This window comes from Rousettus aegyptiacus, unplaced genomic scaffold (assembly GCF_014176215.1).
Source record: "Rousettus aegyptiacus isolate mRouAeg1 unplaced genomic scaffold, mRouAeg1.p scaffold_m13_p_2, whole genome shotgun sequence".
Lineage (NCBI taxonomy): Eukaryota > Metazoa > Chordata > Mammalia > Chiroptera > Pteropodidae > Rousettus > Rousettus aegyptiacus.
The window spans coordinates 17,837,363-17,863,329 of record NW_023416295.1 but is presented as its reverse complement, the minus strand read 5'-3'; the positions used below and the strand labels follow the sequence as shown (position 1 = coordinate 17,863,329).

General features: G+C 34.2%; 1 protein-coding gene and 1 pseudogene across 4 annotated transcripts in view; both read left to right on the top strand.

Annotated features, from left to right (window-relative positions):
* Window positions 1–25,967, top strand: part of SPAG16 (sperm associated antigen 16) — a 695,163-nt gene that overhangs the window by 357,126 nt on the left and 312,070 nt on the right. For all 4 annotated transcript variants that reach the window (XM_016150047.2, XM_016150046.2, XM_016150049.2 and 1 more), the window contains one exon: window positions 9,636–9,821. In XM_016150047.2, coding sequence (XP_016005533.2) covers window positions 9,636–9,821 — 186 coding nt within the window. The remainder of the gene's footprint in view (window positions 1–9,635; window positions 9,822–25,967) is intronic.
* LOC118613661 lies at window positions 24,117–24,663 on the top strand (annotated as a pseudogene).

Below are 25,967 nucleotides of genomic sequence, written 5' to 3'. Positions count from 1 at the left end.
CACTTCTTAGTGCCCATGACTGCTTTGTGGGTTATATTTTGGCAAAAATCCTTAGTTTGATCCACACTAATGAGTCAGAGTAGAAAGATATCATTTCTTCCTTTTACTAATGACAATACTAATCTTCAGAAAGACAATTTCGCAAGCCACAAAACTTTTAAATGGAGAAGACATAACTAGAGCATGAATTCTGCTAATACTCTAGTTTACCGTATTTCCAGAACAATTAAGAACTAATGAGAACTAAATTTAGTATAACATATAAAGGAGCCAATTTACTAATATTTGTAAAGCTAGAGATGTAGAATTCACATTAGAAAATGAATTAATACCTACCCTGATGTCTATTAATTCCTTGGTGAATGGTGTGGTCTGGTAAAGGATATCTGATCTATAAAGACAGAAAATTTAGTTGGAATCTGTGCTATTCCTCTAGAGTTTATTAGAAAGATGATGGGGAATCCCCTATCCACTCTACTGATTTTATGGTGAAACCAATAACGGTCAGAAAGACCAGCAAAACATTTTAGTGATTATAAAATCTTTGACAGGAAATTAGAAGACTTTGTAACATTTGTGTTATTATCACTACTTCCTTCTTTTATCTACACTTGCAAGGATAGAGGGACATGAGAGGTAAACAGCTGACTTTAAACATTATTTTAATTAATGAAGTTTAAATTCCTAAAATAGGACTTCATAAACTGAAATGCTCAGTTGAGTTCCCAGGTAGAAATACAGTGTAGCTCAGGCTATTAGAAACAGCTTTGTTTGTCCTGAAACAAATTGAGCTTATCAAGAAAACTTCAACCTGACTGTGAGGCTGGTCATTAGAAAAGATAAGTCTGTTGTGGGAAGAAAAATAGCAATCAAAAATGAAACACGAAAAGTAATTAGTGAAAGAATAAGAGAAAGTAATGCCTTAGAGAATGGAAATTTTAAAAAGTAACTCATATTTTAATATACGAAAATGCATATGATCTTATGTTTATTACCAAGATTTAAAGAGATAGAATATAAGATTAGATTATAATAGTGGAAATATATGCCCTGTTCAATAGAAACAGGCCAATTATAAGTCGAGATAGAGTGGATGTACAGATTCTTAAAATTTTGTGTACCTCTAAAGTAGAAGTAGCATGGAGAAAAATATTTGAGTGATAAAGGAGATGAATAGATTGTCATTTCTAGGACACATAGCTTCCCTCCTCTACTCCGAAGGCTACTGGGTGAAAGAGTGATATTTTGAAATCTGAACGATGCCAAGGATTATAACTAACTTTAATGAGGGCAAGTTTTATATAGAAGAAAATAAGCTTAAGTAAAAGGAAGACTTTATAACAGAGCTACTCAAAACTAAATGAACTGGGTTTCATGTTACTAAAAGTTTTAATTAGAAGAATGGGCAATAAAATGATAGAATATCAGTAGAAATAATTAAATGAGGGATGCATGATTAGATTAGATGGATTTTAGAGCTTTTCTAGCCTTGAGATTTTAGAATTCTGTGATACATGAATGTGCTTTTACTAAGCTAGTTTTGAGTGTATCCCAATTGTCATTATAATACCGCCAATTATTTAAAAAGGCCTTAATTTATACCAGAAACAGAGGCATGTTGCTTCTGGTACCATAGATATATCCTCCTTATGTTCATTATAAGACTTTCAAACAGAGTGGCTTTAGCAGATATGGATCATGAAAAAAATCTGAGTCCAAGATTGAGTATTCCTCCCCAAACATGCAAAGAAAATATATATTTTTTATAATTGCATTTTCCAGACTGAGTATAGAGGATAATTATTTGGAAAATATTGTCCCATGTTTACTGTACTTCTTGTCTTACGGAGGCTTTGTGCAACAACTCTTAGTGTCCAAGAAGAGGCTGCTAAAATAGTAATTCCATTCTGCATTTAATCATTGACTGTGGATGATGAAATGTTTGTCCTACCTGTATTGACCTTGAATATTTAGTCATATCAATTCTCCTAAGACTTGAACTTGGTATTACACTTACATATTTTGGTTACTATGTACTCCTGAAAGTCAGAATAGAGTACATAGAAAAAAATCTACTTTTCAAGATTTTCAGTAAGTCAGATCGGGGTCAAAAGAAGGTAGAGAAGCAGCAGCATCACAGTGGGGGAGGTGGGCTTTCTCCTGGGAAAATGACATGTCCCCGGTTATTACTATTTAGACTTGAAAATCTTTTAGCTAAGTGAAAAAGACAAATGTTGAACTTAGATTTAGCCTCGAGAGTCATTCACCAAAATCTGGGAATGACTGTGATTATACAAGGCATAGCTCTCAAAATTATTAAGTTCAATAATTAAACACAAGCCTATAATAGAAATCACTATCAATTCTCTTAACATATTATCTGCTCTTTATTCAACAATCTGGTCTTTATCATGTTCCCAGAGTTATCAACTTAAAATTAGTATCTGGTTACTTTTCAACCTCCTCTCAATGCTCTTTAGTCTCTCCTCAGAGCCTACAGATTAAAACTCTTTAGGACTATAGAAAGGGCCTCTTATTATTTGACTGTTTATCTATTCCCACTAATTTTTCATTATTCTTTTCTTTTTAAATGGAATATGCTTTTAAAAAATCTCTGAATACATCCCAGTTTCCACAGTCTGAACACATCATTTTCCTTCCCTCTGTTCATATTAACACCTACTTACACACGTAGATTTTTTTCAGATGTATTCACTTTTTTAAAACTTTCGTGACTGCCCTCCATACCTAGAAAATTGATTATGCCCTTCTCTGTCCTATCACTCTATCCTGCACCTCATGTATTAAAACACTTACGAAAATAGTATAATTAATTGGTCGTATGTTTGCATAACCTATTAGACTATGCTTCCCTTGAGGGCAGAGTTATTTCAATTATCTTTATGTCTCGAGCACATAGCACAATTAGTGAGTTTTAAATTAAATTTTAAAATAAAATGAAGCTAGGCATCAACATAATACATAAAATGCATGTAATTTACCTTAAATCTTTTCTACTAGATGTTGGCTATTGGACAAATTATTAATGAATAAAAGCCATAACATAGTGCTGTTTTTCTTTTTGTTTTGTTTTGTTTTTCTGGAGGAGGGATTCAGCTTTGGAACTAAGTATTCCAGCAATCAGAGGAAAGAAGTTTCCCTAGTCAGCTATGTGATTTTCATTGTCCTTAAAAGAAATCATCTCAGGCTTTCAGTAGCAGCACAATGACTTTTGCTATTAAGGATGCGATGGCATTTCGTCACTGGGTTCATTTTTAAAAGTATACTCTTGCAGAATAGTAATCTATTGAGCAATAGCCTCAACATCAATCTTTCAATAATACGAATTTTAATAGTGTTATACCTTATAACTTTCCCTATTACAGTGTTGGACCACAGGTAATTTAGTAAAAGCAACTCTATGGTGGTGAATAGGAAGTAGAAAAAGTGATCTCTGAATATACAACCATCTAATTTTCATAATTTAATCCAAAGAAAAAATAATGAAATATGAGGAATATGTGTAATTTATATCCTTCACATCCTTCGTATCCCTGGTACACGCACTAATCTAAGTATAGCACAGAACTGGGTGGTAGAAACCCAACCACAATAGAAGAAGTTGAATTGTAAACATTTCTTCGATATGTAAGCAGACCTGGTGATGTGCAAGGCAAGTGGGAATATAGAGAAGGCCTGCTGTACAGAGCAAAAAAAAGAATCATTCTTAGTCAAGAGTAGCTCCTCTGCCCTTTGGACCATGTGAACACAGGGCCAGACGAGGGATTTGGAAAAGCCGTGCCTCTGGTGCTTTGAGAAAGAGGCCTGGATCCTGGTCTAAATGAAAATAAAGCATCTCCCGGAACTTCATGGAAAGAGGGGCAATAGCTGGATCTTCACATTTTAGGCCTAGAGAGATGATAATTTTAAACTCTGCAAGATGGTGGAATTGAGGCTCTTAGTAAAATGTTTTTGTAAGAACTAGATTCAGGTAGGGTACAGAACCTAAATTAAAGGCGTTTGTTATCTGTGGATATACCAAATAGTAAAGAACTAGATACAGCAGAGGCCTACAGAACTGTGAGAGCTTGAGGAGAACAGATAATAAACAAGAGATATAAATAAAACACATACTAAGTTAATAGCGATAAGTGCTGCTGAAAAAAAAAATGCATAGTCACCGGCGAGAGTGCATTTTAGAAAGGTCTCCTTGATGTGTCTTTCTGTAAAGTCCTGAAGAAAGGGACTGAATCAGTCATTGGTTTTTTTGGAAGAGAATATTCCTGGAAGAAAGAACAGCAAGCACAAAGGCATTTCATAGCTAGAGTAGAGAGCGGGGGGAAGAGTAGTAGGAGAAAAGATCAGAGTGGTAACGAGGCAGGTGTTAGGTGACTGGCTCATGGAGGGCCTTATTTCATCATTAGGATTTTAGTTTTTACTCTGGGACATGAAAAACCATTGGAAGGTTTTGAGCAGAGTTGCAGAATGAACAGGATCTTTTCGGCTTCTGTAATAAAAGCCAATTGTAGAGGGACAAGGGCAGAAGCAGTTAGGAGGCTACGGGAATAATTCTGACCTGATGCTTAGAATTTGTTATACTGACTTAACTCTATTAAATGCACTATTGTGATGCTCTAAAGACGCAATGAGGTTGACTTTTCACTAGGAATTGGAGATGTATTATTCCTGCTACTTACTTTATATAAGATAATTATTTATTCACTGAATGTACTTATGGATTGCATTTTTCCAAAAAAGATATGAGGTAGATAGGAGATATGCTATTTTCTTGAGGCTATGTGATAATATCATTCAACATGATTTGAAATTTTATATGTATAGAAAGACAGGCAAAATTTAAAAGGAAATAATTTATTATGTCATAGAGTAAAGCTTCTTTAAGAAAGTAAATATCCAAATAAGGTATGCAGTGGTAAAATGGGCCACAAGATCCATTTGCCTACATTTTTCTTTGTATTTATAAACTCTGAAGAATTATCCATTAGAAATAGGACTTTAGGGGCTGTGTCATTTTCATAATTGTGTTTCATTCATTAATTCATAGATTCAACAGCTATTTATTGAGGGTCCTTATGTGCTAAGTACAATGCTAGGATGTAACAGTGAGTTAAAGCCTTCATATATGTTACAGTCTATTGGCAGAAAGAGAGAGAGAGACAATCAATAAAATAAGTGATATAGCTTAACATATGGTGATAAATGATATAGAGTAAAATAATACAGAGAAGGGAAATGAGGACAGGCATAGTCGGGGTGATATAATATTTTAAGTGGGATACCCTCCATGATAAGGTAAAGTTGAAGCAAAGGACTTTGAATGAAGTCATAGAACAAGCCACAGGAGTAACCAGAGGGGATAGCATCCTAGTGCCAAAGGAAGTGTGTGCAGATGTTCTGAAGGGAGCCTGCTTGGTGTGTTTGAAAAACACAGAGGGATGCTGGATTGGTTGTCTAGTATAGTATCTGCACAAACTGTGAAACAGACAAGTGAATCTTCTGTGTCTTGAAATCTCTTAGCACTTAGGCTAACTCCCAAAACCTCACCATTGCCAATTAAGTCCCCGAATGATCTGGCCCTTCCTACTCCTCAGATCTCCATTCTGACATGTCCATTCCCTGGTCACCACCACCCCCCATTCCGCCTCCTGCCCCATTACCACACTGACCTTTCAGCTTCTTGAGCAACTCATGCCCTTCTCAGGGCCTGTGCCCTGTACTTCGTGCTCTGCTCCGCCTAGAACATCGGGTAAAAAGAAAGAAAGTGATAAGAAAGTACCAAATCTAGGGGTCTCGAGATAACTGAAAACATTTACATTTAATATCCTGAAAATTTTTTCCCAGACAAAAAACCTAAAGTATGCATAGAAGCTCAATTTAAAAAAGATGAGAATAGTATTTGAGTAATCACGATTACATATTAAAATATTATGATTAGCTAAGATTATGATTTTCAAGAATGTTCAGTTTTGATATGTCACTTGCAAACATATATATGGCTGACAACTAGAGAATATGCAGAATCATGTTAAAGCAATAAGAAAACTAAATAATAAAATAATCCCAAAGATTTAAATTGCTACTTAAAAGTTTGAAGGCAATCTAGTGGTGTCTCTATCTTATTTCCAGGATGACATGATTTTCACGTAAAGTTTCACAAACTAACACACCAATTTCTGTTCTTCTGTATGTACAATGTAAACAACTACATTAACAGGAAAGATTCAACAGAATAAAAAGAACTAGTAACATATTAGTAGTTTTAGAATTAGTAGTTTAGAATTCTATATTTTCTTTTTTTTATAACAAGATATCTTGCTATACAGAACTTGTTTATATATGAAACCCTAAATTATGTATGTTATGCAGCCAGCAGCTGTCAAAGGGAAAAGGTTTAGAGTAACCTGTGTAAAGCATTTTCAACCCTTCTCTTTTAACTTTTAATTAAAGTTTTGTAGACTCTCTCAAACTGGGCGCACTAAATGTATCTCAAATGTGTCTTAATATTTTTAAGGTAATCTAAATTCTAAATGTGAGCTTTTTATATATAATCATTTATGAACTCTGTGAAACCAAAATTATACTTTTTGCCTATGCAAAGACAGTGAGTGAAATATTTAATTAGGTTGTGGTACATGTCATTCTCCTTCATAAAATAATGTATTGGTGGTTAGTCTATGGTAACTGAGAACATTGTAACTGATAGTCCTTTTATAAATTTAAATAGTCTTATTGAGTAGATAGACACAGGTAGATGAGACTGCAATCTAGTGGTAGTAATGATTCTATTCCACTATTTAAATATATGGATAATCAATTCCATATAAAAACTGAACTAGAGATCACAAGATAACTTTTAAAAAAATCATAAGTTTGAGTAGTGCCTAGAATTAAAATGTGCTTTGTAAGAATCATCGATCTTTAAAACAACACTTTTAGTTATATGGAATAGAACTTATCATCCATATTTCCAAATAAAGACAACAAATTTCAGAGATGTTAAATATGTATGTTAAATGGCCTGTCCAAGTTCACGTGGGTCGTCTAGCAGAGCTGAGTGAGAAAGCAATCAAGTTGTCTTGCTTTCCTACTTTCCACTTCCTATTTTGTGACAAAAAAGGCATTGAGCCTTTCTGCTCCACCCATCTCTCAGGAGACTCTTGAGCCCATTTCTTTAGAATCAAGTAATTAGCATCAATCTGAAACCTGTTATGTATTCAATTCTCAAAACCAAAGTCATTTTCAGAAGTAACAAATGCTAATGTTTTTGCAGTTATGTGCTAAAGTCTGAAAAATGTTAATAATTTGCTTAAAGACCATGGAAAACGTGAGCTAAAGCAATTACAGGAAATATAAAATATTTCAAAATATAATTGATACTAATTGCTTACTTTTTGCAAACTATGAATTGGCTTGATCCACACAAGTTTGACATGATTTATTTGTGGACTATTCATAAGCTGCAAAAAAATTATGATACTATAAATAACATTTTTTTTATAAAAAATAAATAATTCCCAAACCAAAAAAAAAAAAAAAATTTTTGAAAAGAATGACACTATACTTTTGTAAAATATTTTTAGTATCTGGCTTAATAGATTTTTATCTTGAAAGACCTCTCCCCCCCCCTTTTTTTTTTCCAGTCTTAGAAGAGATTTATTTGTCTAAGTGAAGATTTTTTTTTTTTATGTACACTGTTTATCCTGCTTGGTTTATATTTTTCTTTCTGAATCTATGGTTCTAAGTCTTAAATTTTGTAGTTTCTGTAAATTCTCAACCTTCAGTTCTTTGAGTATTGCATGTATCCCTTTATAGCTGTTCTCTTTTGAGGCTTTGATAAGGAAAATATACTTTTTTTTCTATCATCCCTATTTCTTAACTTTTCTCGTGTTATGGACTGAATGTCTGTGCCCCCCCTTAAATTCTTGTGTTGAAGCCATAACCCCTGATGTGATGGTATAAGGAAGTAGGACCTTTGGGAGATAATTAGGTTTAGATGGGGTCATGAGGGTGGAGCCCCATGATGTGATTTTCGTTTCTCTTGTCACATTGTTTAAAGCAAGAGAGAAGTATGTAAAACTTGTCCAAAAGGATTTTTCAGCCACAGGCAGAAATATACCAAAGCAATTATTATCCTAGAGCAAGACTTAATGTCCACGATTTCATGCTAACCCACCAGAAAGATTTGAGAAAGAGGCATGGTTAAATTATAATGAATTTTTATGTTTGTTTGGATATTTATAGAAAAAAAATGTATTATTTGGTCTTTAATATAAAAAATTACAATTTTGAATATGAAACATATATACAAACAAAAATCAGCAGCAAAGGACAGCTGTTAATATCTACCTATTAGTAAAGGACTCCCTGTAATACAGTAATTATTTCAACTGTGCTAATTTGAAAAACAAAATAGATGTCCTTTTATAACTTCAGTGAGAACTTCCTCGCTCTATAACCCACCTTCCCTGCAGCACCCTTAAGCTCTCCCTCCACAGAACTTATTTCTCTTTTGCACATACCCATTTAATTCCCTCCGCATAAAAATAAGCCAAAAAAAAAAAAAAAAAAAAGCAAAACAACACTCATCTTGATCCTGCCATTTTTCCTCTTAGAAATACTAGGCATCTTTTCCTCTTCACTTATAGCATTACTTCATTCATTCACTTAAATATTTATTCTGGAAACATTTACTGAGCATGTCATTTGGTCAGTCGTTAATATTTGATGCTGTAGAAACAGGGAGAAGAAAAGCAGTTTTCTTTTAAAAAAAACACAGGGAAGGACGGCAAGTAAGCAGTTTATTATATTCAGTGAAAGAAATATTACTAACAGATCACATAGAAGGATCAGGCGATGCAGGAGGATGTGAAGAAGATGGTATTGAAATTTTCTTGCAGTTGATGTTTTAACAGAACAAACACAGATGTATCTGCTTATGTCATTGACACCCTCTCATTTCTTAAACTAGCTCATGTATCCACCACTTGAAAGCTACAGCCTTTTTTTCTTTGACATCTACTAATGACCTAAATGGAAAATCTAATGATTCTTCCTCAAGCACCCAGCATTTCAAAATCTTTCATCTCTCAAGATCTAGCTCAAAAGCTCCCTCATTTATGATTCGCTTTTCCCTTCATCTTCCAAACTATACTTCTAGAGCATTTAATTAATACAAATATAAGCAAAGTTGTATTGTGTTATTTTTTTGAAATTATCTTAGCCCACATCTAAGTTGTCAGCATTCTGAGGCTAGATCATCCACAGACCCTAACACATAACCCTGAACCCAACACATGCTAATATGCTAATATACATATTATATATATACTGATTTAATAAATTAATGTCAAAGAATGTGGAAGAATTAATCTAGAAAGTGCAATAGCAATTTTTCTCATCAACTTGAATTACTAAATACAAGTACAAGTAAGGATCTATTTGTGTAGACTTAACATTCAGGCATTTGGATATGCCATTAAAAGTAAAAATAACTCAGAAACACACACACACACACATGCACATACACACATACAAATTACAGAATACAATTCAAAAATATATTGTAAATAGTTTTTTTTTTTTAACAAATTACCTTTTTATGTTTTTGCCAATAGTGGAAACAAGTTGGCTACTTCAAGTGGTGACACTACAGTTAAGTTGTGGGACTTGTCTAAAGGCAACTGCATTTTGACCTTTGAAGGACACTACCATGCAGTATGGTCCTGCGCGTGGCACTCCAGTGGTGACTTTGTGGCTTCTTCCTCATTGGATACCACCAGTAAAATCTGGGATGTTAATAGGTAAGAAGCACTTTGAACATTATTAACCCCATATGTTGATAAATATACATTGGTAATGTTTTTTTTTCTCCCTATGCAACCACTGAGAAACATTTAAAAAAAAAAAACACATTGATAAAATTATACAGAGCTATTTAAATAATCCCTGTGAAATCCATTTCTAATTCTTTTAATCTTTGTTGATATAATGAGTCCTTTCTAAATGTAGCCTATGTAAGGTCAAGCCTATGTAATAAGATTAGAATTGCTCCATCGAAAAGCTGTTTGTTTTAAGCAAGATAAAAACAAATACTTACATTAAAGAGTTAGGTTTCAGTTCTCCCTTTCACAAGATTGCCAACTCTCTGTATTATCAAATTGTTTGATAATATAGTGGAAGAAATTGCTTGTGCTTAATTTTAATATAATATTTTCCAAAATTAAATCCTTCTTGGCAGTTCACAAATCAAAAGAAAGTCCAATATAATTTTATATGAATATAAAAGGTTTCCATTTTGATCAAATTCAAGACAAATATATTTACAGTGTTAAAAAACCTCATTCATGTATATTTGGATGATTATTACATCATGTTAGGTATACAAATAGGCTATTAAGAGCTACTATCAAATGTCATGAATGCTTCAGCTAGCTAAGGTATTAGAAAATCATCAGTTACACTTCTGATTGCTTATTTATTGACCAATGCCCAGATTCCTAATATAAGTGATAATAGCTCCTAAGATTTTAGGCAAACAGTTTTCACTGAGCCGTTGTAGTTTATTTTGTAAGAAAAAGATGGGCTCGCTTTAAAGGTGCACACTGTTGCTTTGAGGTCATGTGTAAAACCAGGTACCCTGAACAAACTTTCTCTTTTTATTGAACAGCAGGTAACATATTTAGACAAAGGGCAAGTAAAGTGGAGCCGTAGATGTTGTTTGTAGGAGACTGCAAGACCACAGGAGGGAAAGGGGACTTGATTCTTTCTGTGTCCTTCCTCTGGGCTTCTTTTGAACTTGAAGTTCCAGTGGTCATCATCCAAGCAATACTTTACCTCAGTAACAGCAGTTCTTTCTTACAGTAGCTGAATCCAGTTGTCAGTTCTTTCAGTGCCAGCAGAAACAGGTACATGATGCTGTCATCAAAGACAGTAGCCCCAGCAATTAGGTGCCCTCTTCTCAGAGGTCTGTGTTCCCAGCTCTGCATGGCTCCTCCGCTGAGTTGTAGAACTCCAAGACCAGCAGAAAAGTAAGTGCCCCCACGTGGAGCACTGAGTTTCAGCTCCACGGGCGCCTCTCTTCAAGATTCAGTTCAGTAATGCCACCCTATTCCCCTTGTTCACTCAGCCCTACAGGGGGCAGCTCCTCCCTGCAGTTGCTTTTTCCTTGATACCCTAAGGTTTTCTTTTTTTCTTTTTAGTTACCTAGTAAATAACTTTATACACAATTAACAATTCCATGTATAAAATCCTTAATGTTAAAATTATAGGTGTAATTTCTGTATCCTGACTAGACCTTGACAAGACATTAATGGACAACTAGCATAATCCATCTTGTTATAAAGATAAAACTAAATAATGCTAGAATACTCTGTATGAGAAAACATGGCTCTGAATAATGCATGTTAGACTAATTTCTAGCTAAAATAGTGACAATTTAAGGTATATTTTAATTCTCGTATGGGTACCAGTTATCTGAAGTAATCAATCATATTCAATTCTTAATTTTATGTTTCCTATTACATGATCAAATTTTATAAATATTTATTGTAATAGATTATTGCAATTTTTAAAAACTACTTTATTGAGGTATGATTGACATACAAAAAGCTGTAAATAGTCAATGTATGCAACTCGATGAGTTTGGAGATAAGTATACACCCATGAGATCATCACCCATCTATATAACCATCACCTCCACAAGTTTTCTCCCACCCTCTGTATTATGTTGTTGTTGTTGTTGTTGTTGTTGTTGTTATTATTATTATTATTATTATTATTATTATTATTATGTGATAAGAACACTTAATAAAAGATCTAGCCTCTTAGCAAATTTTTAAGTATACCATATGAGATAACTATAGGTACTATGCTGCCCAGTAGATCTCTAGGACTTATTCATCTCATATAACTGAAACTTTAACACTAGTATCTAATTTTAATTTGTATCACCTTTGGCTTAGATGAAGATCCTAATGGGGTTGTTGCTCTTTCTAAATACATCTTCAAATGTCTTAAGCAATCATAGTGTTTAAACCAAACTATGGTTAAAAACTGATTCCCAAGATTCAGCCTTGCTTTGAAGGATTTCAAACACTTTGACTTGGTGGCTTTTTTTCATAACTCTTATATTCAAATACTGTCCTTCAACTGAAATGCAGTAAATACTGATATAAGAGATTAAAACTGCTTCTGATTAATACTAAAAATCCTTTTCATTTCAAAATTCCCATCAATGTCAAGAACTCACCTTTATTATCAAAAACAGAAAACATACCAACTCTGCTTCAAAATTGATATATTTTCTGTGTTTGATGATAAAGTAGACAAATATTGACAAATGAGGGAGAAGTTGATTGTTTATATGGTGGTTATTGTTATATCTTTCAGAGTGATAATTAAAGCACTGAACTGTAATTTATGATTACTCATGGGTCTATGCGGTGTAGATATGTCTAAAACTAGTGTCAAGCTTTTTAAAATGCCATAGCTTATTGGAACCAACTTAGTGACTTCCTCTAAAGAAGAGGGGAGAGGTTATTTGCCTTGATAAGATTTTGGGAGTAGAAGCTGTTCTATTCTGGGTCCTATACTCTTATTCTAATGCCACATAGTTATTAATTTTAAAAGTTATATTGATGGACTCTGCTGTTCGCTAGGGTAGGAAGAGTTTAGCATGCCTTGTTCTCTCTTGCCGTCTGTTCTTCTCTTTGAGCCCATGGCCCAAGCACTGCGGCCATTCCCAAATCTGACATAACCTACCAAGACGATCCAATTAGCTCCTCAGCAGAAAGTGAAATGACTGAGAATCATAATTAATATAAAATATTTGGATCAAGAGCCACTTTTTTACCAAATGCTAGCAAGAACACTATCTGGCACTTTTACTGTGGATGTGTGAACACTTGAGGTTTCTGTGAATAATTAATAGTAATCAATGATCTTCTGAATGATCATTTATATAAAATGGAAATTTATATATGTTTCAATTTGTAATCATTGATTTCTACCTTAACTTTAAAATATATTCTTTTAAAAAGTCTTAAAAATGCATACATGCACACTTGACCACACACACACACACCACCATTGTATTCTAAGCAGAGAGTGCTTGGCTCATGGCAGTTTGGTTGCATGAATGATAAAGAAAACATCAACACATACATAGAAGAAAATGTTTTTTCTGCTCCCATCTACATTTGAACTATAATTTAATTGTTGTCTTATTCTACATGAATCTATAAAGTGATGAAAATGGGATAGGAAAAATAAGAAAATATCTCAGTTGACTATAATTTGTGTTTCTTTAAAGCATAAGATTATCAATGAGTATCCATGAAATGAATTACCAGTGTTGGGCTATGTTACAGACATTAGAAAATACTAAGATGCCATTACTGCCCTCAATGAGATTACAAGCAATTTTAGAATGCAACAATTTTGAACCAGAGACTATGCAGTGCATCAGCAATTTATAATATCGAATAGAGTTGACTTCTGGCTGCTTTTCTTCCAAGTAGCTAGATATTTGGCTGAGAGGCTATACCAAATCGTCACTCTGGGGTTTGAAAAGCAGACCACTTGCCTGCTTAGTTTGTAGCTTTAGAGGAAGAGCTTGGTTGGACACAGCCAAAATGTTGCCGAATGTGGCTGCCCTCTCTGCTTTTAACAAGATATGAACACAGGCAAGAATTGAGTCATTTGTAGCAAGTATGGGAGGAAACCAAGAATTTTGTAAAATTCAACAGCTTCTGGATCCCCAAAAGTAGAAGATAAATCTGTTAATTTTATATCTAAATGTATTGTTTTAGATGACCTCAAGATTAAGGTGAGAGAGAAAAATAAAGCAAGTTTAAGAACTCTGTTAGGCAAAGTCATTTGATTAGTGCTACATTGTATTGACTATCAGCAAATATATGTTTTTGAGAAACCTATGTTTTTGAGAAACCTATGTTTTTGAGAAAATTGTGTTAACAAAGAAACCATGAACCTATTCTTAATAACCCCATGACCTTTCAAACTATAAAACAGTACTCAGAGCCCTTAACTTGCATCCAAAGGAAGTGGATTTCTGGTGTTTTACATTTCACACTGAAGGCACCCACATCAGATGTGTCCATAGTGAATAATGGACAAGGAAGAACATTGGAACAAATCCAGAAGCCAGAGAACAATGGGCAAAAGATCTCCTCCTAGAGAGAGTCGTGATCTAATCAACAAACTTTCTTGAGTATCATGGCAACGTTTCTCATGATGGCTGCTGAGATGCTGTCATTATTTGAGTTAGTGACTTGCGTTTGTCCCATTTTCCTATTTTATGTATTGGAGTTTGTATTGCAGTTAGTCTGTCCTTGCTTCACCAGTGTACATTGTGTTTGTTTTAGGGGGAAGGGCAGAAAACTTGTCTTTATTCGATTGGTCACCAGAACACTAGAGACACTTTGAACCCCTTGGAGCAGATTGTGTGTATCATGCGGAGATCCTGAACTGTGAAATATATGCAATAAATGAATGAAGCTTTGTGTTTTCTCCTTTTGGAGGAGGATGGCGGGGGGTGGTGGTTAGTGAAACATTTAAAATGAAGGATGGACAGATATTTGGTGAACAAAGGCAGATATTGTTAGCCATTCACCAGAATCCACTCTCTCCTTCTGCCATATCAGGTGGGCACTGTCTGTCTATCTAAACAATATTTCTCAGCCTCCCTTTTAGTTAAGTGTGATTATGTCAATATGTTCTATACAATAGAATATTAGTTAAGGTGATATATGCCATTTCTATATTTTCCCCCCTTGTGGTGGGATAGGATATTAATGACAACGACCAGAGTAATCTTAGAAGCCAATTATTGAAAATGACAGTGATTTTTTGTCAACCTGCTTAAAGCCACCCACATTCCTTACCTCCTTCCGTTAGCCTTCAACATTCTCTGCATTCTTCAGCAATAAGAAAATAAACTTTTATGTGAGACATCGTATTTCCAGTCTGTTTGTCGTAGCGCATGAGCCTGCCCAGTCCAATATAGGCACCTGGTGAATATTTTTTAGGTGATATGTTGTCCCCTCATGACATATTAATAAGGCAACTAAGACAAGTTCTGCAATGTTCTCAAAAGTATTTGGATTGAGTAGTAATAGACATTCTGTACTACTGTGCTGAAAATGGGCAGCTACACAACTCCGTTTGCTTTTCTTTTTTCCCTCGCCCCTTCTCATTTCGCATCTTTGATGTCTGCTGCAATACTGTTGGAGCCTATGAAGTCCTACTTGCCAGCAGCAATACCTGTGAGTCAATTGGCTTACATGAAGGTTAATGCCTATAAAAGAAGCTATAAATTATAAGAAAACATGCAATAATAATGTATTACTGTCTCCATCAGTGGAAATATGAGTCAATGGTAATTATTTTTTTTAAGCTATAAAAAGTACTAAGAATCTCTGTTTTATAATACCATCGACTATATTTACTGATAAGAATCAGTTTTTCTGATTGCAGTCAAGCTGATGGAATGTGAATAGTACTTTCCAAGTGGTTGTCCTAACAGGTTTGGGTTGTTTTTGTTTGTTTGTTTGTTTGTTTGTTCATTTTAGTACTTACTCTGTTATGTGCATTATTTTAATCACTAAGTTGTAGCAGTGAATAAAATAGAAAAACCAAAACAAAAACAAAACAAAACAAAAAAAACAGTCCTCATGTAGATAGCATTCTTTTGGGAGTCATAAACTAACCCAAATGAAAAAGTAGTAATTATGTACAGTATTTAGAGGCAATAAGTTTTGTAGATTAAAAAAAAAAACAATAAAATATAGAAGGAAGGTGGAAAGAAATGGTGGACATGAGAAAGGACTGCAATTTTAAATAGGATGATCAAAACAGTTTTCTGTATAAAGTGGAGATTTATTTGGATCAGGTATGGCAACAAGCAGAAAAGATGTCAAAGAGAACACTCTGAACTCTGCTGGGTAGTGAACTCCCTAATGGGGATTCATGTGACTAAGGAATAGCAAGGAGGCCAGTGCAGATGAGTGGATGGCAGAGGTAAGGTTGTTATGTGATTGCACACAATTAATAACATAAGGCCTTCTTATAGCACATTGGATGAGTGACTTCGACCTTAATTCTCACTGAGATGGGAAACCAGTGAAAGGGTTTGAGCAGTAGACTCGGATAATTTGTTTTACACCTTTACAGGATGACTCCCAGTTATCGTGTTGAGAATACACTGTGGCAGAGGTTGGGGCGGTGGGGGGGGGGCGGGGGGGGGCGGAGCACAGGGTAAAAGCAGGAAGACCAGCTGGGATGCTATTGTAGCAATCCAGGCAAAAGACAGTGAAGGTTGGAGGCACAATGGAAACAGTAAAGTAGTAAGATTGTGTGTGTGCGTGTGTGTGTTCTGGATTTGTTTGGAAAAAAAGCCAATAGGAATTGCCGAAGTATTGTAAACTGTGAGAGAAAGAGAAAACAAATCATCTGTTACACTTTGAGACACCTAAAAAGCAAAAAGCTGCTTCTCTTTATCTGGGAACACTAATGTGAACTTTGTAACAGGCTTTTCCAACCAGATTCATCAACTGGCATCCCAGAAACAGCTGTAGACTGAGGCATGCTTTCTTCTTGTTCAGCTAACAGGCGATTTCCACCAAGAGACTTGACCGTTTCCTTTTGCCCACCAGTGATGCTTCCTTCGTGATTCCTTTGTGATTAATAATTCATTTCCCAATTACAACCTTTGCACTGAGATGGAAGAACCAGAGGGGTGTAGATGCAGGCAACAGTTAAAATTTAGAAAAAAGAAATATGAAATAGTAAGATTCTCTTATGATGAGTTATTGTCTTTTAATAATATGTACTATAAATTTCTTTAGGAAAATAATGCATCCAAGTGGACTCTAAAGTGGAAGAAATTTATTCCTTTTTTATAAAATTAGTAAAAATATGATAGCACCAAATAAGTTACAAAAATAGAGTTTAGTATTTAGAATCTGAAATGTTTTATTAATAATATATTTCCTGTCCTTTATGATTCATTTTCGGAGTTGGATTTTAGAGACAAAGAATGTATCATACGATATTGATGATTTTAAAAACATAGTAATGTAAGAAGTATGAAGACTCAAGGGCATAGATTATTGGTACATTAATACCTGTCTTATAAAGACCTCTTAGTTTGCCTTCTTATACTTGGAAAAGCACCCAAGGTATATATTAATAGACTGTTACAGCAATGTTTGAACCATAATTATGTTGCATTAAAAGAAATGGTAGCATACTTAAATTGACCTCTTGTGATCCATTTAACCTGTTTTAAGTATAATAAATCAATTCTTACATCTTCTTAGATTTTCATTATATTCAAGTTAATAGTTCCCTCTTAAAATATAAACTTTCAATTATATCTAAGTGTTATTGAACATAAATATATTTAAAAAAACCAAAAGATTAAAAAAGTAAATAGTATATACTTTTTTCACTGCCATCTTTCCCCTAAAGTAGTACATGATTAATAAGCACTATTATTTGTTATCTTCAGTAAACTACTTGGAAACAAAATTTCCATAGATATTTTTAATATTGCTCCATACTGTCTGACATGAGTTTGTGCAAAATCCTAATGGGTATCAGTAAAAGCAAAACTCGTTAACATGTGTCCTGGGGAGAAAATGAGCCAGACTGTTTTCAGTCAAGGAATATGGACTGATTATCCACGGGTCTGAATTTTGGTCACCTCACCACCTAGATCGGGTCCTGAAAGAAGCAGTACCTCTAGCAGAATTTCACCTTCTAGAAAGTCATGCTTTCTGATTTGGCCCATAATTTCTTGAATCATTTACTAGATTTGACCATGAAATTACTAAAGATTGCTTTCTTACTTAGAAATTATTTATTCATTTCTTCAATATTTACCAAGCATGTACCAAGTCAGCCACTGGCTATCCACATCTTTTAAATTATGTAACATATAAATTTTATTAGGTACCCAAACCACCCTGTTAAGATAGTTTAAAGTGGTTTTCACATGAAGAGTGAACTTTCTTGTGATGCTTCTATTTCAGTTTGGTTTGGGGATATCACGTCAGTTTGCTTTTTGGTTTTGAGTAAGAGAAAATATGGTGAATTTTAGAATAATGTACATCAGCAGGAAACCATTTGAAAAAGCTATTCAGTAATAGTATTAGAAATAATTATACTAAGATATGTTTTATCTCGCCCTGCTTATGATTAAATTTTCTACCTCTGGCTAATAAAATGCATACCTAAATTATGTATTTCCTAAGTATACAGACAGATTCACAGGGATCTAAAAATTGTTTTTCTTTTACTTTGTGATGCAGATTTTAATAATTATTATTGAAGCTATAAGATGAGTTAATTATAGTTACTTTATGTATTATTGTCTGAATACATGTCCAAGTAAAATTTCTTACCCATAAATTTAAGATTTAAAGTTACCATTGGAAATTCATAGTGATTATCAAAATGTGCATTTAAAAGGTACAATGTTTTATCTTAGAAACACAAAATATATCTTTCTATAAAAGTCATAACTACTGTAAAAGAAAGTGAGTATTTGACATTTTTTCTTGATTATCATTGCATAGATTTTTGACAAGTTTATAAAAGCGTCTGATGCTTCCAATTTTAGAGGTGATGTGTAATTTATTTCATTGTCTGCTTCTATGGTTGTCATAAGACAAACTAAATGCACTTTTTAGAGAATATTAATGTTAGTATCTACAGAATAAATTTAACTTTACTATTTTAGATATGAATTAATATATTATAGATATATGCCAAACTGTAATAATATATGTCTGCGCTGAAAGATACTGCCTACATTCTTAATATTCATTATAAATTATAAATCTCTTACACAAATAACATTCACTAATAAATATATGTTAGTTAGCTATGCAGTCAGCTCTCCTCCTCCTACTCATTTCTAAGCAAGCTATGACATCTTAGACTTGACACTTCCAGTGATATCTCCAACAATTAGCTCTTCATTATCTGGATCACCATGGCTCTTATTACCTACATTTATATTCTTACTACCACAGCCTACCTAAGAACTCTCCTCAAATTGAGAATGATTGTTTACCATTCCTTAAGGGGTTATTGGTATTAATTCCATCAGACTGAGAGATGTAATTATTTGGATCACCTGGATCACCACCACAGAACTAATCATTATCTTCTAGATATTGTCCACATGTCCACCAATCAGACTTGTTCTCGCACTCACCTCCGATATCCCTTTCACTATATGCATTAGAATTCAATGCCTATCATCAGCTAAATATACCATATTCTCAATCTCTTCAAAGTACTCTTTTATCTTCTTGCTTAAACTGGCTAACTTTTGAGGAGATTGAGTCCCTTTTCTAAGGGAACATGCAACTTCCTCCCTTTAATCCTTTCTCAAAGATTTACATTCCACAATGAATACTAAGCATGTAGACCCTGTCCTTGAGGTGCATGCAGAAAATTTATTTCAGAGTTCGAACACACCTCTTACTTAATTCACATGTATATAAAATAGTAAATGTTAAATTCGTTTGGAGTTACTGACACAATTTCCACCTACCACCGGACCTGGAGGTTTGTCCACTAATCTGTACCCAGTATTCAAAAAGAACTTTAAATTGAGAAAGTAGTAAATATTATTTTAATTAATATATGCATTAACGATGTGCATTCCCTCTATATTATTTACTATCTCTCCTAGACCATTTTTCTTCTCACCTTCCTCCAAACCACGGCTTCTGAGAAGCACAGTTCGAAATTGTACCATTGGGTACTATCCCACTTTGTAGTATATGCTGACCTTCTGATTATCCCCATCAGATTCTGACTACTTAAGCGCATGGCTCACTGTGTTTATTGAGTGCAACATCGACATTCAAGCAGAAAATCCATCAAACACCTTGGCCTCTATTTCTTCACCCCTTCCTTCTGACAACTTTCAAATCCTGATTTTAGGTTTTCTACTCTGTGAGCACCATCGCCCCTCTCTCCAGTTTGTACACTCTACTACCACCTGCTCCAACAAATCTTTGATGTCAGTGGTGTTGGTAATTTCTCTCCGCTATTTTTTTCCTTATTGTTGAAAACAGCCTTCCCATCATTCCAGTCTTATCCAGAGTGGATTCCAAGGTATCACAGTGATCTCCCCTTCCCTCACAGCTTCAAATTCTGTGTTTTTTTTTCCCTCCAAATTTCTTCCCTGTCAAAACCCTACTTTCAGTTAAACCACATTTTCTGCCTACTAACTGCCTGCTCCTGGGAAGCTACATGGCTAGAAAAAAACAAACAACAGAATCATGCTGGTTGGTCTCACATCATATTTATAACATCAGCCCAGAAGTTAAATCCTACTGTATTTCCTCTGTCGATTAACTTTCTAACATATGGGATGAATATTTCATACCTTTCGCCTCTCTCCTCAAAATCCTAACACTCTTCCTACTCCTTTTTCCTCTGAGTTGATGACCTGGATTTTTGTTTCACTGAGCAACAATGAAGCAGTCAGAAGAGAACTTTCTAATCTTCCCATTATCAAACCCATAAAGTTCTCTCTCTCTATTACATTTTTAAACCTTTTTATTTTGAACTAATTTACTGTTCACAGTATTAAAAAAAGTTGGAAAATGGTAGTTTTCATGTATGTTTCACCTAGATCCCCACCCCAGGATAATATCAGATAATTATACATTATCAAAACTAGGAAATTGACACTGATACAGTATTATTAACTCAAGTAGAAGAAATCTTAGTCGAATTTTACCAGTTTCCACATGCAGTTAGTTGTGTGTGTGTGTGTGTGTGTGTGTGTGTGTGTGTGTGTAGTTCTATGAAATTTTATTACAGGTATAAATTAGAATAACCTACTTAACTGACACCATAATCAGGATGCAGTCTGTTTCATTATTATAAAGAAACTCCCTTTGCTCTTTGATGAGTATTTGCATATGAGAAATCCAGCTTTTCTTCATTCTCCTCAGAATTTGGTATTATCAGTATTTTTTTATTATCTTGACCATTCTAATAGGTATGTAGTGTTATCTCATCATGTTTTTAATTTGTGTTTCCCTAATGGCTAATGATGTTAAACATCTTTCTATGTACTTATTTGTCATCTGTATATCTTTGATGACCTAGCTGTTCATGTTCTGGCCTATTTTCTAATTGAGTTATTTGTTTTCTTATTGTTGAGTTTCTGTTGAAAGGTCTTTATATATTCTGGGTGCACATTCTTTGTTAGAAAGATTTGTGTAAGGTTTAGGTTGAATTTTTTTTTTTTTTTTTGCTTATAGATTGCAAATTATTTCAACAATATTTAATGAAAATTGGTGAGCAAAAGTAACAACAACAAAAAAATATGAGTTTTTTGAAAGGCACAGAAGCAACTCAATGGAAGAGAGGAAAAGTCAATTGCCTGTACTTACATGGGTCTGTTTCTGGGTCCCATAGGCCACTGATCTATGCATCCATCCCCCACCAGTACCATACAGTTTGGATTACTGCAGCTGCGTAGTGAGATGTAAACTCAAGTAGTGCGAGTCTTTCAGCATCTTCCTTTTCTTTTTTAAAAATTGTTTTGGCTGCTCTAGTTCATGCGTCCTGTCAACCCTCCCCCCTTTTTTTCCCTTATCTAAAATCACTTCAGCCTGGTTTTCATGGCCAGTAAATGGCCATCTTCCTTTTCTGCAGGGTTTTTTTTTTTTTTTTCTCTTTCGGACCCTCGTTGTGTCTTATTTATCCCTATTTGTTTTTTTCACGCTGCTCCTCAAAATTAAATTCTCCCTAGACTTTTCTCCAATAGTCTACCTATTTTTTTTTTCTAAATTTGAGTGGAAGACTAACCCTTTTTAAGAAGCATCCTTGCCTAACTTCAAATTCTGACGGCCACACTTTTCTATCTTATTTCCTTTTCCTTAGAGTTAGCTTGTGAGTTTTTAAGGCCTTAAGCAAGACAAACAGAAAAAAGAAAAAAAACATCCTCCATATATAATTCAAAATTTAAAAGTTAAAACAAACAGTAAAATATGTGTGTAAGAAAGCCCATCAAAATTTGATTTTTTTTCTTGAACTCCCCCTTCCCTTAGATGATACCCTATTTACTTATACTATGGAATATAAAATTATGTTTAAAATTCTCTCTCTCTTTCTGTCTCATTGTTTTTTTTTCCTCTTTATCCTTTATCCCCCGCACAGTTTGATGCAGCTACTTTGCTGGTGCCTTAGGCGCATGCTTCATTTTTCTGTTGGGTAATCCAACACTGGCCTTTTGGAATAATTTGTTCTATGCCATAAAGCATTCATGTTTCTGCTCTAGTTTTCTTTATCTTTGTTGTTTTCTGCCATATCATAATCTGTATTTTGTTTAAAATATTCTATGTAGCCCCTGATAGTTAACTAATGCCATGTTATTTCATCCTCTGCCTCATGTTTTCGCTTAGAATCTACTTTTAATCTTTCCCTTTTTCAGAAATAAACTGTTACTTTCTACATTATCGCATATTTATTTCTGTTATAGTTGTTTTATAGATTGCAAATAGTTAAATTACTCCTCCACAACTCCTTGCACTTTCGAAAGATATATATATATCCTTAACTTAAATGGTTTTATACAACTTTTTATCCATTACCTTGTGCAATTTTTATTCCTCCACCACTAGATGAGTGAATGCTGTAATGGATTAAAAGCATTTTACCAAAATGATCACGACGTTTTATTTTTAAATATATATTTGTTTGCATTATGAAGTCTTTGGTACTCAATCTTTCCCATTAAAGCAAGTAAGTTTCAACTGTAGGGTTGAAAGAATATTCTCACTGGATATTTAACTCCAAATATGATTTACCATGCCTACATGTGCCTTTTTCTTATTGCATAATGAGATGTATGAAAGCAGGTTTGAGTTTGACAAAATTAAAGACACAAAAACTATGTATAAGTTATTTTCTAAAACTAACATGAATTAAGATTTCTTTCTTTCTTTCAGCTCCTTTAGCAAATCTTTACTCTTTCACTCTACTTCACTGAGTACAAGCCTTGTTGCATTTGTGAACAAAGTGTAGTCTTTATTCAGATGACATAAAAATATATAACGTTGGATCAAAAGTAGCTGAAGCTTCTTTCAATGCATATATCTGTAGTTAGGTGATGTGAACTGACATATATTTCTTATTCATGAGTTCTACTGAATGAGTAGGAGGATTCACTTGAATCTTAAAACTGTTATGAACCATTAATACATTCTAGCTTGGAATTAGATAAGCTGATCATATTATATCAAAGAAAAGTTTCATGCAATCACTGCTTCACACATCAGTGCTTCTCATTTGGATTCCAATTCCTGTGGCATGTGACAATCTTTGCAAATGATCTTTATTTCCCTTTACTCTTCTAAAAAATGAGAAAAAATGAGATTTGAAAGGAATTTCATGCTGTCAAGTAAATTTCTCTTTGTATAGACAGTTTTGTTTTGTCCTAATACGTAGGTGCTTTTGGAGGGGAACAAATGCACATATGCACCCATCTCATTTTTAAGTCCTTCTCCTTCATCTTTGGTCTATTTCAGCTGGATTAGCCCTCCAGGTCACATAGCCTTTAACAATGTTTCCTATTCAAAAGGTCTCCAGAGCACTAAAGTCAGCAGCTTCTAAATTGCCTTTGTACCTTCTCAAAGCCAAACAAAACCAATTGAAGAAAGAAAAATAACAACAACAACAACAACAACTACAAACTCCAACCAAATTAATTATCCTCTATCAAGCAGGACTGATGATACGCTTTTGAGATATGTGTGTGTTGAACTGAAGGAAATTCTGACATGTGCTACACTGTGCCTGAAATTTTAAATGCACATCCCATACAATCAGCTATAATATAATCTACTATGACCCTCACAGCTGGAAATTTTGACCCCATGAACTCTTTTCGTAATTTGATAAAACAAAATTGATTTTAACTATTATCGGTTGAAATAAGACGTTAGAAACATGGTAAAGTCTCGGTCTCTGGGTCCCACTGCTGTGAAGAGGACGCTCAGCTACAGGCTCCCTCCTTCACATCCTAGCAACCACGGCCGGAGATGGCTTCAGGAGTGCACGTTGCTGATGAAGTATGTTGCAATTTTTTTATGATATGAAAGTTCGTATGTATTCCACACTAGAAGAATTCAAGAAAGGATAGAAGGCTGTTTTTTGTTTTGTTTTGGTTTTGGTTTCAGTGCAAGCAAAAGGTGCATCATTGTAGAAGGAGGCAAAGACATCTTGGTTGGAGATGTTGGTGTAACCATAACTGACGCTTTCAAGTATTTTGTTTTGTGGGAACGCTTCCTGAGAAAGATTGTCTCAATGCTTTGCATGTTGCGAGCTTTGAAACCAGGAATCCAGAAAAGAGGAGTTGATTTCTGTTTTGTTTTGTTTTACTTATTTTGTTTGTTTGTATGTGTGTGGGCACCAGAGGTAGCACTTCTGAAAAGTAAAATGATTCATGTAAGCTTCAAGGATGCAAACAAATTTCAAAGCATAAAACACTAATGTCAAGCAAATGGGTCAGACGACCTCAACTGGCTTTGTGCTGCTGAAAAGCTAAATGGATTCTTAATTGTAGCTTTTGAAAGATGCCGGGTATAGATCATCCTTACGTGCTGCAAATCAAAAGCCTCATGTTTTATCTTATCCTCTTGCTATGTAAGTAAAGCACATATGTTTAGGTCCAGGGTTTCACTGAGGGAGAGCTGTCTTGTCATGTGTTAGAGTACATTATAAACATGTGCAAACAGCCCTAACTAAATCTAAATTTTAAAAAAAATGATTAAAAGGAGTCCATAATGGAAAGCCATAGAGTAGAAATTGACTCATTGTGTATCAAACATTCAATGTACTGAGCACATAAAATTGTATCTAAAGCTATTATTTAAATAGGAGCTTAGGCATTAGTGAATATTTGGGGGGAAAAAACTAAGTTTAAATCCTAATTTTAAATCAAAATGTCAATTAAAGAGTTAAAAGTATATATACACACTTTATACACTTTGTGACATGTATATTATAAAACATTTTATAACAAGGAAATTGCCCCTAATATTATACCACATATAAAAGCAAAAGCAATACTTTATATACTGTGTAATCCTTTCAGAAAAAAGTTAATATAAATACAGTTGAGAGAGTAAGAGAGAAAAAACAATATTTTTCTTAAATATACCAAAATCTTACAAGTAATTTTTTCTGAGCTATGTGATTAAGGGTGATTTTTGTTTTCTTTGACATACCTTTACATATTTTCTAAGTATTCTACAATGTACATTTATATAGTTAATAATTAGAAAAATAAGCATTATGAAAAGTAATAATGCCTCTTTATACCATAGACAATGTCTGAATGGATTTCAGTAAGTGCTTCTTGGCCGCTTGCTTCATCATTTTCCCTATCTTCTGACTTCCTTTGCTTACTCTGTCTTGGTATTTCATCTTGACTAATATGGTATGTGACCTACTATGGCCACCTCTGTACCTGTACTAAGGGAAGCATCAGGAGAAAATGAAATTCATATCCGAACTTCTTTCCAGCTCCAAGATAAAATGCACCTCTGCTTCTTTCTGGTTCCAAGCTGCTTACAGCATATGCAGGTCTCTGGAAACTCTGGGAGAGTCTGACAGGGTTCACCTTTTGAGCTGGAAGTTTAACTAGACTCAGCAGGAAGTTCTTAGACTGTTTCAACTTTTGAATAGCTTAGTTCAACCCAGTTCTACTTTTTCTGCCTATAAATTCAAGTCTTCTTCATTATTCTTGTTACTTTTATATTGGAACCTGTTATATCATTCAACATACTTAATATTGCTACTCTTACATTCCATTCTAAGAACATTAAAAACTATACTAGATCCTACCACTGTTTTAACTTGGACTGTATCTTGTTGGACAGGATCTCCCA